Source organism: Leptodactylus fuscus, chromosome 2 (genome assembly GCF_031893055.1).
Source record: "Leptodactylus fuscus isolate aLepFus1 chromosome 2, aLepFus1.hap2, whole genome shotgun sequence".
NCBI lineage: Eukaryota > Metazoa > Chordata > Amphibia > Anura > Leptodactylidae > Leptodactylus > Leptodactylus fuscus.
Window position 1 is genome coordinate 224908381 of NC_134266.1, and position 16229 is coordinate 224924609.

At 42.2% G+C, this 16229-nt stretch overlaps 1 protein-coding gene and 1 non-coding gene across 5 annotated transcripts in view; both read left to right on the forward strand.

Annotated features, from left to right (window-relative positions):
• R3HDM2 (R3H domain containing 2) overlaps window positions 1–16229 on the forward strand; it is a 100620-nt gene that overhangs the window by 40551 nt on the left and 43840 nt on the right. For all 4 annotated transcript variants that reach the window (XM_075265733.1, XM_075265736.1, XM_075265735.1 and 1 more), the window contains exon 3: window positions 15233–15423. In XM_075265733.1, coding sequence (XP_075121834.1) covers window positions 15256–15423 — 168 coding nt within the window. In that variant the 5' untranslated portion in view covers window positions 15233–15255. The remainder of the gene's footprint in view (window positions 1–15232; window positions 15424–16229) is intronic.
• On the forward strand, window positions 9814–9952 carry LOC142196391 (small nucleolar RNA SNORA13). The gene has a single exon (XR_012715222.1). It is a non-coding gene; the product is annotated as a small nucleolar RNA SNORA13 (small nucleolar RNA).

The window sequence follows — 16229 nt, forward strand, 5'->3', positions numbered from 1 at the left end:
CTTGGTTGCCAAGTGACAGTTTTGTGACGTCAATGGCAGTTCCCAGGCTGAAAAGTGGGAGAGAAAAAAAACAAAACAAAAAAAAAACGCTTTAACCGTTTAATTGCCAATAAGTCTGCATTGCAGTCTCTTGTGATTTACAATGAACATTCCCGAGGCTTTGGAGAAGATAACGTAGGTAGGTGAAGTAGAATGACGGATAAATCCACAATATCAGTAGGATCCAAGGGATGGCTCTTTATCAGATTGTTGTGTGTGTCAGGGCACTTCTTCTACTTTCTGTATTTTGTTTGCATATTGTTAGATTTTTACCTTTTTATAGAAGAATATTTGTGTAATTATCATTTCTATCCGCTCCCTTTGTAAATTGTTCCTTATTGAAGCAAGGTGTTCTTATGTTGGAGATGCATGCAGATCTAGGCACGTGTTCTTGGTTTAGATGTGACACTTTGCTTTGTGTTCCCAGTTTAACATGAGAAAGGTGTTAAGTAAGGCGTGCGACAAGACACACTCAAGGAACACAGCGCGATCTGGCAGTAATGTCGGGGCTTCTGTTGTCTGCTGAATTTTCCTCTTGAATAAATCTAAATGATGCCAAAGCCTTTTTGAAGATTCCACAATATATTTAAAGAGCTGCTCTGCCCAATAAAACCTGCACATCCATGTCCCTGTTTCCGCTACAGTCTTTACTTATTAGGGCTCCAGGTTTGTGATCTAGATTTTATTTATATATTTTTGTAGCGTAAGGCTCGCATATCTGTCAGATATTCAGAAATAGACTGTAAGCTGGATGCAGTTGGGGGGGGGGGGGGTCAGTCGGGTTTCCAGTTATAGTGACTCTTTTTGATGGATAAAAAGTTACAGCATGCAGTTTTGTCTGGGATATTTTGCAGAATCTATAATAAAGAATCCAACGCCATTGTGAATTTAGTCATACTGAGTTATAAGTGCCTTCCTTTCAATTAGAAATGCTATGGAGAATTGGCTTTAGTCGCCCTTCTCAGGTAAGCTATTTATATGGTTCTAATGGTGGTGGCATGCATATATATATATATATATATATATATATATATATATATATTTTCTAATATATCTGTGTGTGTGTATACTCGTCTATGAACGAGTACTATCAGGAGGGGAGGGGGCGTTCCTCACCGCTCTCACAGTACAGCGCAATAGGGGCTTACTGTGAATGTAAGAAGTGCCCTTCTGACAGTGAAGATCTACGGTACCGGCACTGATAGCTCTTCACCGGGGCACAGAACGGGAAAGCAGACAGTGTACTGTCAGCTTTCTAGCAGTGTAATACACCACATACAGTCCTATGAAAAAGTTTGGGCACCCCTATTAATCTTAATCATTTTTAGTTCTAAATATTTTGGTGTTTGCAACAGCCATTTCAGTTTGATATATCTAATAACTGATGGACACAGTAATATTTCAGGATTGAAATGAGGTTTATTGTACTAACAGAAAATGCGCAATATGCATTAAACCAAAATTTGACCGGTGCAAAAATATGGGCACCTCAACAGAAAAGTGACATTAATATTTTTAGTAGATCCTCCCTTTGCAAAGATAACAGCCTCTAGTCGCTTCCTGTAGCTTTTAATCAATTCCTGGATCCTCGATGAAGGTATTTTGGACCATTTCTTTCTACAAAACAATTCAAGTTCAGTTAAGTTTGATGGTTGCCGAACATGGGCAGCCCGCTCTCAAATGATCTGAAAACAAAGATTGTTCAACATAGTTGTTCAGCGGAAGGATACAAAAAGCTGTCTCAGAGATTTAACCTGTCAGTTTCCACTGTGAGGAACATAGTAAGGAAATGGAAGACCACAGGGACAGTTCTTGTTAAGCCCAGAAGTGGCAGGCCAAGAAAAATATCAGAAAGGCAGAGAAGAAGAATAGTGAGAACAGTCAATGACAATCCACAGACCACCTCCAAAGAGCTGCAGCATCATCTTGCTGCAGATGGTGTCACTGTGCATCGGTAACAATACAGCGCACTTTGCACAAGGAGAAGCTGTCAGGGAGAGTGATGAGAAAGAAGCCGTTTCTGCACGTACGCCACAAATAGAGTTGCCTGAGGTATGCAAAAGCACATTTGGAGAAGCCAACTTCATTTTGGAAACAGATTGAGTTGTTTGGTTATACAAAAAGGCGTTATGCATGGCGTCCAAAAAAGAAACAGCATTCCAAGAAAAACACATGCTACCCACTGTAAAATTTGGTGGAGGTTCCATCATGCTTTGGGGCTGTGTGGCCAATGCCGGCATCGGGAATCTTGTTAAAGTTGAGGGTCGCATGGATTCCACTCAGTATCAGCAGATTCTTGAGAATAATGTTCAAGAATCAGTGACGAAGTTGAAGTTACGCCGGGGATGGATATTTCAGCAAGACAATGATCCAAAACACTGCTCCAAATCAACTCAGGCATTCATGCAGAGGAACAATTACAATGTTCTGGAATGGCCATCCCAGTCCCCAGACCTGAATATCATTGAACATCTGTGGGATGATTTGAAGCGGGCTGTCCATGCTCGGCGACCATCAAACTTAACTGAACTTGAATTGTTTGTCCAAAATACCTTTATCCAGGATCCAGGAACTGATTAAAAGCTACAGGAAGCGACTAGAGGATGTTATCTTTGCAAAAGGAGGATCTACTAAATATTAATGTCACTTTTCTGTTGAGGTGCCCATACTTTTGCACCGGTCAAATTTTGGTTTAATGCATATTGCACATTTTCTGTTAGTACAATAAACCTCATTTCAATCCTGAAATATTAATGTGTCCATCAGTTATTAGATATATCAAACTGAAATGGCTGTTGCAAATACCAAAATATTTAGAACTAAAAATGATTAAGATTAATAGGGGTGCCCAAACTTTTTCATAGGACTGTATACCCTAGGAGGTGAAAGGTCCTCTTCAACCGGTCCTCTGTAAAATTATGGCCAGCGATCCTGATCTATAAAGACTGGCTTATTGTAAAAATACCTCCTTGGCATGTTACTAACACCTAACCCCCCCACCACTAACCCCCCCCCAATAACGTCCAGTCAGAACTGACTCCGACTGGCTGTTTTAACCCTTTCGGATCGAAAGGGATTTGCCGACAATTTCATTACATCACGGCACCCCTCCCCCCAGCGAGATAGGGGGGTGCTGATATCAGTAAAAGGCAGCCTGAGGTCTGGCTAGTGACCCCAGGCTTCCCAGAAGCCCCCGTTACCTGGTGATTCTGCCAGGACCTTCAGACCTCAAGTACACGCATATCACTTTGAAACCAATTGGGAAAAAAGCAGCCCATTCATTTCAATGGGGAGCGCACGTATGCCGGCTCCCATTGAAATGAATGGGATCTGCTTTGTACGTGCTGATTCTGAATGTGCTTTACGTTCAAAATCAGCTCAGTGTATACTTAGTGTATGCACCCTAATAGTTTTAGGAGTGCAGGTCTTTGACAACACAAAGTAGGTGCAGCGTATTGGGCACCGAAATGGCATATTTTTTAAAATTTAAATTTTCATTTTGTACATTAATTTTTGGGAAGCATTTTAGGCTCAAAATGATAATACCCCTTGATACATTCTTTGAAGGGTGTAGTTTCTAAAATGGGGTCACTTTTGAGGGGTTTCCATTGTATTGATACTTTAGGGGCTCAGCAAATGCGACATGGCACCAGAAAACTATTCCAGCAACATCTGCCCTCCAAAATCCAAATAGCGCTCTTTCCATTCTGAGCCCCACTATGTACCCATACAGCAGATTATGGCCACATATGGGGTATTGCCATGTTCAGGAGAAATTGTGTAACAAACTGTGGGGGGCTTTTTATTCTTTAACTACTTGCAAAATTAAAAATATGGCGCTAAATGGACGATTTATTGCGAGAAAAAAAATTATTTTTCATTTTTATGTCCCAATGTTAATAAAATCTGTGAAACAGCTGTGAGGCCAAAATGCTCACTCTACCCCTAGATAAATTCTATGATGGGTGTAGTTTCCAAAATGGGGTCACTTTTAGGGGGTTTCCACTGTATTGATACTTTAGGGGCTCTGCAAATGCGACATGGCACCTGAAAAATATTCCAGCAAAATCTGCTCTTCAAAAGCCAAATAGCGCTCTTTCCATTCTGAGCCCCACCATGTTCCCATACAGCAGATTATTACCACATATGGGGCATTTCTGTGTTCAGGAGAGATTGTGTAACGAACTTTATGGAGCTTTTTCTCCTTTATCCTTTTGTGAAAATGAAAAATTTGGGGCTAAATTGACAGTTTATTGGAAAAGAAGTAGTTTTTCATTTTCATGCCCCAATGTTAATAAAGTCTGTGAAACAGCTGTAGGGTCAAACTGCTCACTATACCCTTTGATATGTTCTGTGGGGGGTGTAGTTTCCCAAATGGGGTCACTTTTAGGGGGTTTCCACTGTATTGGTACTCTAGGGGCTCTGCAAATCAGACATGGCACCTAAAAATTATTCCAGCAAAATCTGCCATCCAAAAGCCAAATAGCGCTCTTTCCATTCCAAGCCCCACCATGTTCCCATACAGCAGATTATGGCCACATATGGGGTATTGCCGTGTTCAGGAGAAATTGTTTAACAAACTGTGGGGGGCTTTTACTCCTTTAACCCCTTTGAAAAATGAAAACTTTGGGGATAAAGTGACATTTTAGTAATTTTTCATTTACACATCCCAATATTAGTAAAATCTGTGAAACAACTGTAGGGTCAAAATGTTTACTATACCCCTTGATGAATTCTGTGAGGGGTGTAGATTCTAAAATGGGGTCACTTTGGGGGGGTTTCCATTGTTTTGGTACTCTAGGGGCTCTGCAAATGAGACATGGTGCCTGAAAATTATTCCAGCAAAATCTGCTGTTCAAACACCCTGTGTCGCTCCTTCCCTTCCATGCGCTGTCGTCTGCCCAAAAATCGGTTTACACCCACATGTGGGGGATTTCTGTGCACGGGAGAAATTGCATAACAAAATGTGAGATGCATTTTCTCCTTTGTGAATGTGTTAATTTTAGGTCTAAATGAATGTATTAGTAAAAAAAAAATGAAATGTCTAAATTTCACCTCCATATTATTTTTATTCTTATGAAATGCTTAAAGGGTTAACAAACATCCCAAATGCTGTTTTCAATAATTTGAGCGGTGTAGTTTTGAAAATGGGGTGATTTATGGGGGTTTCTATTATACAGGCCTTTATAATTCCTTTCAGAACTGAAGTGGTCCCTAAAAAATTGGTTTGGGGAATTTTCTTGTAAATCTAGAAAATCGCTGTTACACTTGTAAGCCTTGTAACGTCCAAAATAAATTAAGACAATCAAAAGATGATGCCGATATAAAGCAGAGATATGGAAGATATTTATTCATGTATTTGGGTGGTATGATTGTCTGAAAAGCAGAGAATTTCACATTTTGAAAATTGCAATCTTTTCCAAATTTCCATCAAATTTCCTAGTTTTTTTTTTAATAAATACAAAAATAATGATTAGTGTTTACCACTAACATGAAGTATAATGTGTTACGAAAAAAACAATCTCCAAATCACTTGTTTTACTTAAAGCGTCTCAAAGTTATTGCCATTTAAAGTGACACTTGTCAGTTTTGAAAAGAGGCCCGGTCCTTAACATACTTTTGAGCTGTGTCCTTAACCGGTTAATGAATAAGACTATATGCATGTGTGTGTTCTGAGATAATATGGCACAGAAATTACCTCAGTTTGCCACCCATGCCCTCACGTACACGTACCGAGTCACTTCATCTAGTAAGACTGGGCCACGAAACGGACAAGTATATGACCTGTCTGAGTTTTGCCTCTGGTCACTCTATTCGTGGGCCTGTGATAGCACTGGCTACAAACACGTACTAGCACACAGTTGTGTGAATAGAGCCTTACTCTAGGTTTACACTAGCCAGTCCACTTGAAAAGCAGTTACCCAGGGACACACATAGACTATAATGAAGTCCATCGGGTTTTCGCCCGAAAAATGCGGAGAGAAAACTCCTGTCTGCAGGACTTTTCTCTCCTCAATTTTGAACTGGTTTGGGGTATGGAGTACCTTAACGGAGTGCGAACGCTGGTGTGAATCCGAGAATTTTTACTGCTTCTGACTTTTATGTAGGAGTGAGGCTATGGAAAAATGAAAGTCTGTGTTTCTGGCCTATCCAGTTGATACAACTATAAAATACACTAACTCTATATAATTATAATAATGATGTATCTCATTTTATAGAGCTATAAAATGGTCTCTACAAAACAGGTATTGTTCAGCCTTGCTTTAAGGTCAAATAGACGTCATAGAACGTTTCCCAGTACCTGCTAAAGCAAAGACTTGGACTTGTTGACATTATGTACACACATTTCTTTTATTAAAGACTGTATAATAATACATTTCTATAAGGAAACATGGACCGGTATCTGCCCACATATAACCAAAGAGTTAGCACAGCAGCCACCATATCTAACCTTAACCTGGCTCACATGTCTGCCTGCATCTAAGTTAGCAGTGCGGAGGCTTTCTCTTACCTAAACTTACTTTAAAGGGGTTGTCCCATCACAAGGATCCTATCTATACTGTTTGTTAATGTGAATGTAAGACTTTTCCTAAATACACTGCTTCAGCAAAACTGCTTTGTTTGTCCACTATCTTACTTTATTAATTTTTTTTGGGAAACATCCCTTATCTGGTCATAAGTCAAGTGATGTATCTGCTGCTCTCAGGGGGGAGGGAGGAGAGGCTAAGTGCACGGGAGCGAGCCTGGAGAGGGGGGGGGGTAGTTTACCCTTTGGGGGAAGGGGCCGCCAATACAGACCCGGCATCCGCTGTAATAGAGAGGTGGATGCTGGGGACGGTTAGACGCCAGCACAGATGCCAGCAACATCGCTATGCTTCTGCCCTGCATGAAGCCAGCAGCGGAATAACAGCATCGCTCCTGCCGCTGCTGGCTTCATGCAGGGCAGAAGCATAGCGATGTTGCTGGCATCTGTGCCGGCGTCTGTGCATCTGTGCCGGCGTCTGTGCATCTGTGCCGGCGTCTGTGCATCTGTGCCGGCGTCTGTGCATCTGTACCGGCGTCTGTGCATCTGTACCGGCGTCTACACTCCCCGGCATCCACCTCTCTATTACAGCGGATGACGAGTTTGTATTCACATATGCAAAGCCAAGCGGTGAGATGCCGCTGGCCCAGCGTGCGCGCTCATAGACCAGTCTAGCCTTCACAATGCGAATACAGACCCAGCACCCGCTGTAATAGAGAGGCGGATGTCGGGTCTGTATTCGCATTGTGAAGGCTAGACTGGTTTATGAGCGTGCACGCAGGGCCAGCAGCATCTCGCCGCTTGGCTTTGCATATGTGACCCCGCCCACCAATGACGCAACAAAGCTGGAAGACAGAAGATTTTGCAACAACGAAGACTGGTGAGTATGCGACGTGGGACAACCCCTTTTATAGTCAATTTTTCATCCTTTTATTTTTGCCATTGTTGCTTTCCTTAAATATGACATGCTGTAAACAATCTGGGCGTCCTGTCTAAAGACGGCGCTTTCTGCTGTGACTCACGCAGTGACAGTAAAATATTGAGGCTTGTCTAGCTACCAAATTTATAGAGCTGGAAAGATATCTGCTATTTACAATGTTATATACCTTTATAATTATGAAATATATATTAATATATATTTAGTACAATTGAGGAGTTGCTAATGACTGGGTCCTGAATAATTCCCAAGAAATTTCTAGACTTGCCTGGCCTCTGGTTGCTGAGATTTTTCCAGCTTTAATGTTTAAAAGGGGGAAAAAAAAAACTAAAAATTAATAAAGGTACAGTTTCAGGAACATGAACTAATGAGTCTCCGGCAGATGAGATCAGTAAGTCTGGGGAGGTGACTATTTGCACTTCATAGCTGTAATTGCAGATTTCTTTTTTTAGTCTGTTTTTATTACATGATTTCTGGTGTGATTTCCTAACACTTTACACTTCAAGTGCAGGTTTTTTTTTTTTCTTCTGTCAACTTAAAGTGAACCTGTCAGGTGAATTTGTCTTCTGAGAGTAGGATATGATGGGGGAGAAGAAGCTGAGCTCTGTGATATATAGGTATATAGGTTTTTATGATTTAGAGCTGGACTCCTAGGAGAGACAGTGAGAGTCCAGATTACCAGTTCACACAGTCATTGACAACCTTTCCTAACCTTATATTCCGGAGATAGCCTTTTTCCAGATCTCTATTGTCCAATTGTGTTCTCAGTCTTTCCGATACTGGGGTCCTGTATCTGAGGGGCTGCTTCTTTTCTGATGGCAATCTTTTGTAGGGTCTGAGGTGTGGTTCATAGATCTGGTCCTTTATTGAGGGGGCACACATCCATTGTTTGACCTGACAACTTTAAGTGTTGCCTATCATGGGCATCTGACAATGACTAGAAAATGAATTTATTATGTCTCACAGATATTTGGTTCTGGTCAGTACCTGACACTGGGCATCAGGTAACAAATATCCTCTGCTTAGCAGGACAAGATGGAAGAAAGCTTCCGCCTTTGTTTTAACATTACAGTAAATGATGTCAGATACGCATGGATGGGGCTCTGTTTGCATCATTCATTCCATCAGCTTTTCAGCCCATTGTTCTGAACCTATATGCTCAATCCCATGGATGTGTTGTAGCCGTTGTATTAATGGTTAAAACACAACCCCATGGGTACTAATGGATCAGCTCATATGACTGTTGTTCTAACGTATAATGTGACTGAATCAAGAAAAAAAACTTAGGCCTAGTTCACACGGGGCAAGGGAGACGTATTTTAGTCCTGATTTTGACACTGGAAGCCGTGTCCGAATAGGACCAAAATACGTCTGCTGCGACTGTTGCGGCTTCCCGCTCCGGCGTAGGCTCAAATGAATCCACCTGAAGAAAGGGCAGCTCACTTCTTTATTCCGTGAGCGGAAACATTCCTCTAGCGAAAAATAGTAAGCTAGCGGTCTACATAAACCTCTATTGTGAGGGGGCGGATTATGATGTGAATTCAGCGCCAAAATCCTGGGCTGATGTTACAGATTCCTCAATAGACTCAAGTCTATGAGAGATCCATGAAAACTGGTATCCTCTGGTGTTTACTGAGCTGTGAAAATTGGACTATATCACACCTGTGCATGGCACGGTCATCTGGATATGCTCTATGGCAGACTGGAACAATGGACGGAAGGCAGTGTGAACGTAGGCCTTAGCAAATGATGGCAATGTGGTGTGAACGTGCGCCTACTATTGTATGACCAGCTTTTATACAGTCGAACATACTTTTCAGTTAACTTGCTGGTCCCCAGTACTCATAGAGAACACTATGGTAGTAGTCCTATGGCTTGTGACAGTGAATAGAGTACTCTGTAGCGCTTTGGACGTGCATGCCATGGTATAACATCCTCTTTAGGGGCTGGCTATAGAATTGGGTGGCATATAACAGAGTCTGAGTTAGGAGGGGAATGAAGTCCAGCAGGATAGCGCAGACGCTGCCAGACATACCTTTATAGAAGGATCAGACATTCTCATGGCTGCATTTACTTGTAACCCCGTCAAGAATAGAGACCTGATTAAAGAGGAGCTGTTGTCACCGCTCCTCTAGCAAATTCTTGTATCCCCAATAATATAACAATTCCTTCTCAATATGTATGTCTAGGCCTTACTATTCTCCTTGTGAAATGTAGGGTGTACCCCTCCAAAAAAATATATTCTTTTTAATGGTAATATATTTTAATGTATGGTCATGCATGTTAGTTTTTTTTTGCCTTCATAGCCAGAAATTGCCTTTGTGTTACCCATTCACTTTGTGTGGTGATGAATGTGGCGTCAAACAAGGCATAAAGTAAACTCCTTGTATACTAAGAGTATAGCGTCTTGAAGGTCTTCAGCCTTCATGGCACTAGTTGACATGGAGACACTAGTTTTGTGACAGAGGTACAGTGCAGGTACGATTTTAGCTTTCTGGATTTCACATCTCCCTTATAAACATCTCCACTTTCACACACTCAAGTAATGAGAAAGCTGAAAGACAAGGAGTAGTTTGATGGGGTCTTTGCACTTCAGGACTACATCAGCCGTGCTCCAACTTTTCGCTTGGTGTTGCTGTAATCCTATTTTTTTCTCATAGCTGCTTTGCTATTTAAAGGGGCTCGAACAGCAAAATTATGCTGTATGAGCTCCACGTATGCGTGAATAGCCTTTAAAAAGGCTATTCAGGCACCGCTAATCTAATTTTTAAACCCCCCGCCCGTTCTAAAATAAAACTATAAAAACATATATGTAAATGATACCGGAACGTGCACGCTGGGCAATCGTGCACGATCCGACGTAATCTTCGGTCCCTCCTTCCTCTTCTTTCTTCCAGCGATGTCCTCCTCTTCTGGTTCTTCTCCGCCTTCATCTTCTGTTTTTCTGGCTGGTTGTGTTCAAATCCCGTGCGTGCGCAATAGCACTCCCCCCGGAGCGCCTACTGTGCACGCGCCGCTGCCATTTTTGTTGTAGTTCTAAGTATCCTTAGAACTACACGAGCATGCGTAGAACGTTCACGAACGTCTTCATATCTGGAAGAAAAGATGATGAAGGCGGAAAAGAGCCAGGACAGGAGGATGTCGCTGGAAGAAGAAAGAAGAGGAAGGAGGGACCGAAGATGACGTCGGATCGTACACGTTCAGGTATCATTTTGTTTTTATAGTTTTATTTTAAAACGGGCGGGGGGGTTTAAGATTAGATTAGCGGTGCCTGAATAGCCTTTTTAAAGGCTATTCACGCATACGTGGGGCTCTATCAGCATAATTTTGCTGATAGAACCCCTATAAAGATGCAAAGTGTTTGCTTTCAATCTTCATATTGTTTGAAGTATTGTTACTTCATTCTTTTCACTATCCGGATGACTACATGTTGGCCTATGATGGGATATATGACAGTTAATATTGTTTCTTCGACCCTCTGATCATTACTGTACATGTTTTGTATGTAAAGCATTCCTGTTGTTTTGCTTAGATCTGGGAAAATAGCCTGGGATTGTGGGCATGTTCCCAGTGGCAGTCATCGGCTCTTTTCTCTCCTTATGACTCTCCCATTCCTATAGTACTACTACTCACTGTGCTCTCCAGACATAGGGACATGTCCACAGTGTAAGGCTCCAAGTACTTTGTCAGGGTCTAGCACACTAAATTATTATTTTTTCTTATGGCCCCATATACCTGCCTCTGTATTATCACGGGTTTGACTGGGGCACAGCTCATGATCAGTCCCATTCCTGTCTATTTTGTGGTCCATGTAGGGTATGGATGGCACACTAATGTGATCCATTTACTATGCATGCCATTTTCTCATGGACCTGTACATGCACACACCCATTTGTAAGGCTGACATCAGTATAGGTGATTAGGCGGTTTTTCAGACAGAAAGCAGCCATATTTTTAATTGGAGTACATTACATTTTGGTACAGGATCACATGCTCTAAGTATTGAGACTAAGTTGTCTGAAAAGTTAGTGACCATTTAAGTGCAGCATTCTTGTCCTGCTTGCTTATACTGTGTCACAGTCTTCTGTTATATCCGACTCATCCATGTATTACATCTCTGTACCCCAACCAATGACTTGAAAGGTACTTGAGGCTTCTCAGCTAAAGGCTGCACCTAAGAGAATCCTGTCACCAGACTTTGGGCACTGACACAAAGTGCAGTACGTCACTCTGGCACATTCTGTGATGCCCTATAGCTAGGGAAGGACTTCTGGATTGGGTGCACATGCCTCCGAGTAGACTGCGCTGCTGAAACACTGCATCAGCCAGAGCCATTTAGCTGATCGCTGGGAGCTTGGCTGGGCCCCGTGCAGCGGAGGGGCAGGTTACCTTGATGTTTAGCACTAGGCCTCCTCCTCAGGACTTTCTGCAGATAAGTTGTATAAAGGGTTATTTAATAAATATGCTGTCATCGGTGAAGTTTTATTGGAGAAACCATGACATTCGCTGTGTTTGGTTTCAGAGCCCAAAATTTGCTGACAGGTTCTTTTAACGTTACTGTCATCCGATTGTCAGTTTGTTCATAAATTTCTAGGAGGAATAACACAACAGAGAGCTCTAGGAATAATAATTCTGGAACATCTTTTCAAAGGGGGGGATACAAGAATTTGTGGTCAGGGAATAGACCCCTTAGCAGAGAGTGCTCACTGGTATTTGGCTCCTGTATGTAATAGTGCAGCATACTGTGTAATGGTATTCAGCAGAAGACAATGTATAGCAATGTCTTCCAGCCTAGTGGAGGCCTATAGCACATGCTCCTGACCTCCTAGAGGTGAATGTGGGGGCCTTAGCACCCACTTCTACCCTAGTGAGTTTCCTGGTGCAGTCTGCAAGGGACACTGCAAGATGCAGCCTGACAGCACCTTACAAGTAGTGGCCTCTGCTTCCTTCTCTGCATGGACTATGACACTCTCTATGAGGTTTTCTCGGTGCCTTTCCTACAAGTCGCACATCCTCGCCGGCTGCACATGGTGACAGAACTGGTTGCCACGGAGCTGGAGATGTGATTGGATCTCGGCGTCTTCCAATGAGACTAAAAGTGTTTGTGGTATCATCCCTATAACCTTGCAGGGTTGCGTTTCTTGGCTGGATTTGTCTGCTCTTTTTAAGATGCAAACCTGTAAAGAACGGTCAGATTCCCTGAGCATTGCCATCACATTTCATCGATGTACTGAATCTGTAAAATATTCCACGTTCAGTATGAATGTCCTCTCACAGGGCTGCCTGCTACCTCTTTGCTTCATGCCTACATTCTGCCAGCCTACAGACACACATTTGTGAATGGAACTTTCCTACAAATAAAGCAGAAATGAACTTTTCTCCTTTTTCCATCCTGTACTCAATGATCTGTATTCACCACATGAAGGATTAATTCCTCTATGCTGGTATTTGCCCCCCTTTTTTGCAATTTTTGTTTTGGGTGATCCTTAAAGGGGTTGCACAGAGTAAAACATGGTTTCTGTCTGCAAGAAAGAGCACCACAGGTTTCTGTAGTCAGTGACTGGTATTGCAACTCGGTACTATTGCACAGATTTCTTCCATTTTTTACTGGTCCTTAACAGCCCCTTTTAAGATCAGAGAAAATAAGGGCTTGTCCAACACTAGAAATTAGAGGTTGCCAATATCGGATCAAGATCACGCCAGGATCCAAGAGAATGGGAGCTGAACTACAATAGCCTAGCACCCTCGCTACTCTGTATACGGGCTATCTGCATCCAGCTCTGTACACTGTGCAGACCCAGCAGCTGATAGGTAGGGGTGACTGGTGTCAGATTCCCACAATTGATTATTAAGAATGGGCCATCAATCTCTAGCCACGGACAATACTTCAAAATCCTCATCTTCTGGGAGATTTGAGTTTTTGGCAGAGTCACATCTATGTGACTTATTACATAAATCCAAAGAGGTAGCAGCATACCAGGGGTTAACTTGAAAGCAAAGCATGTGATTTGTGCTGGTGGCGGAATCCCTTTAAGACTGCCATACACACAGCTCTGCCATGTGCCTCATGCAGACAGGATTTTGAGGCTTCGACCATAGCAACCAATTCTATCGCGGCGTTCATTTTTAGACCTGCTTTTCCTATTCATGTCTTTGTATTGCATGACTGCGCCTGAAATCCAGGCTGTATTTTCTGCTGTGTGTGAATGGATGGAAATGAATCCGTAGCCGTATAGGAGCAGATAACCCATACTGGCGAGAGGCGTTTTATCTTGACTTTGTAGTGCTGAGCTGAGGCAGAATTATCTAGGACAAATTGGACCAAGTTTGGCGTGTGGTTTGTGTCAGTCAGAGAGGTGCTGTAGCGTTACCTGTACAGTGCACACTTCCCATTAATGTGGATCCCATGTGCTGGATCACTGTCCATATACCTGCGTCTTGTCCTCTTTTCTCTGCTCGTTTCCTTGTGTCGGTTTGCTCTTGCGCGCTCTTGTCAGAGACGATCATGTCTTCCTCCTCCTCACAGCCTCCCACGCTGTCCTGGGGGACGCAGGCTGATTCATTCATACAGATAAAACGGCCTGCCTTTTACAGAAACCTTAATGAAAGAAACTAGAACAGAACAGGAGCGTGCACGGGAAAATGAGCAGATTGATGGCCATTGGGGTATGTCAGCCTATTGTGACATGGTGATCCTTTGTCTTCCATGTTTGCATGTGCTGGTAAAGGCAGAACTTGATATTATTCTGATGTTCCATATTCTATTCTATGGCGATGATCAGAAAGGATGCTTTATCCATGCTCGTGGGCTTCTCCTGTTACTTAAGCATTTTGGGCCTAGTGTAATGTCACTTGTCAATCGCTTCAGCTGTCATTGTTCACGTTCCCATGATTTTTTTTCTATTGTGGCTGTGGTGATGTTTGATTTACCAACCCAAAAACCATCCATACTTGGAGATACTCTGTACCTGCTTCTCCTGGGTCATTGGTGACCTAATATTCTGCAATACTGTGAGAAAACTGGCCAATCCGGGAGCGGAGGTGTGTCTATGACTACTGATGTACAGTGTGTCAGAGAAGAGCCGTAGCCATGTTGAGGAAATGAGGGGACCTTTTAAAGAGGTGCATCAGCAGCACAGTGAATGAAATGCTGTGCACCAGATATCATTAAGCTATCCATAAATTATGTAAAAGTTTTGTGTGTTAGAGAGATTGCTTTAACATTGACCTACTGGCTTCATTGTACCACATGCTTAGCTGTAAAAATGACAAATGGCGACAAAATGTAAGTAAGTAACAGGTGGTGAGGGCTGAATAAAAGTGTGAGGCCTACAAGTAGACAGTCGCGGCCAGGGCTGTGGCATTGGGGCCGGTTTGGGTAGAATTGGAGTAGGATGGGGGTGAGGTACAGACAATGACTCCAGCTTCAAACTAAAACAAATGCTTTCTTTTATATTGAACAGTAATGTTTATTGTATTATTGGTTGTATAGTTTATTACGTGAATTCAATCACTAGGCGATTTACTGTGTGTGTGTGACCACGGCTGTGGGAAAATAGTGGAGTCTGAGTCGGTGCCTTGGCCTACCAACCCCACAGCCCTGAAGCTGACCGTATGTTGATTTCAAAGGGAGTGATATCCAAAATCTACGTGAACTTCTCCTGAACTATGTCCTGGCTCTTATATTGCAAAAGGTGTTCAGTTCTTATGGGTATTTTTTGTCTTTTATGTAGGTTAATACCGTTTGTGCTGTACTATGTTGAAGATGTCCCATGGCCACACAACCCAGGAAGCTCTGGAGATCATGAAGGAGTCAGAAAAGCGTTTGGTTGAAGAGTCTGTAAACAGAAGTAAGGCCGTATCTAGGTCACCCAGTAAAGAGGAACAAGAATCTGATGAACCAAACTCACGTCAAGAACCCCAGGTTATTAGAAGTTCAATGCTGTTATAGAGTTCATGTCTCCATTTTTTTTTATTTTTTTTTAATATTAGTAATGGTGTCTCCCTTTTATATAATTGGTAATTGGCACAATTGTTTTTTATTATTGTGGTTCGGCTTTTCATTTTTCAGAATGTCCGTTCTTTATGTGGGTTTATCTTCACTGTTTTGTTTGCTGTGCCTGGGGTTGAATCTGCATTAAATCCATAGTACATCAATGTCAGTATGCAGATTTTGACATTAATTCAGCACAATTTCCATTGACACCTGCAATAGATTTTTTTGCTATTTTTGGACATATCCTGCTGTTAGTTGTCTGATTTTCTCCTCATTTTGAAATTTATGGACGTGCATTTTAAACACTGGATTCCTTTATCCTGTTGTCTTTTATGTCGGCCTTGAAGAATATTTTCTTCTCAGTAAATCACTGTTGAGAAGGCAATAACTGGCCATAAGACCTGACCGCCAGGGCTGGACTAAAAGGGGTTGGCCACTTTCAGATCAATGTTGAGTCAAGTGTCATTGTCATGGCTGGGTACAGGTTTGTATAATAAAAAGATATACAATTTTCCAATATACTTTCTGTATCAATTCCTCACAGTTTTCTAGATCTCTGCTTGCTGTCATTCATTCTGTTACTTCTAGTAGATAAAACTCTGACCATGGTCATGTGATGTACAGTCTATGGTCATGTGATGAGCACACAGGTGCACAGCTCGTTACCAGGCAGATGTCTGATTACTGTGCTGTGACTATAACGAGCGACACCTGTGTCCATCACATGACCATGG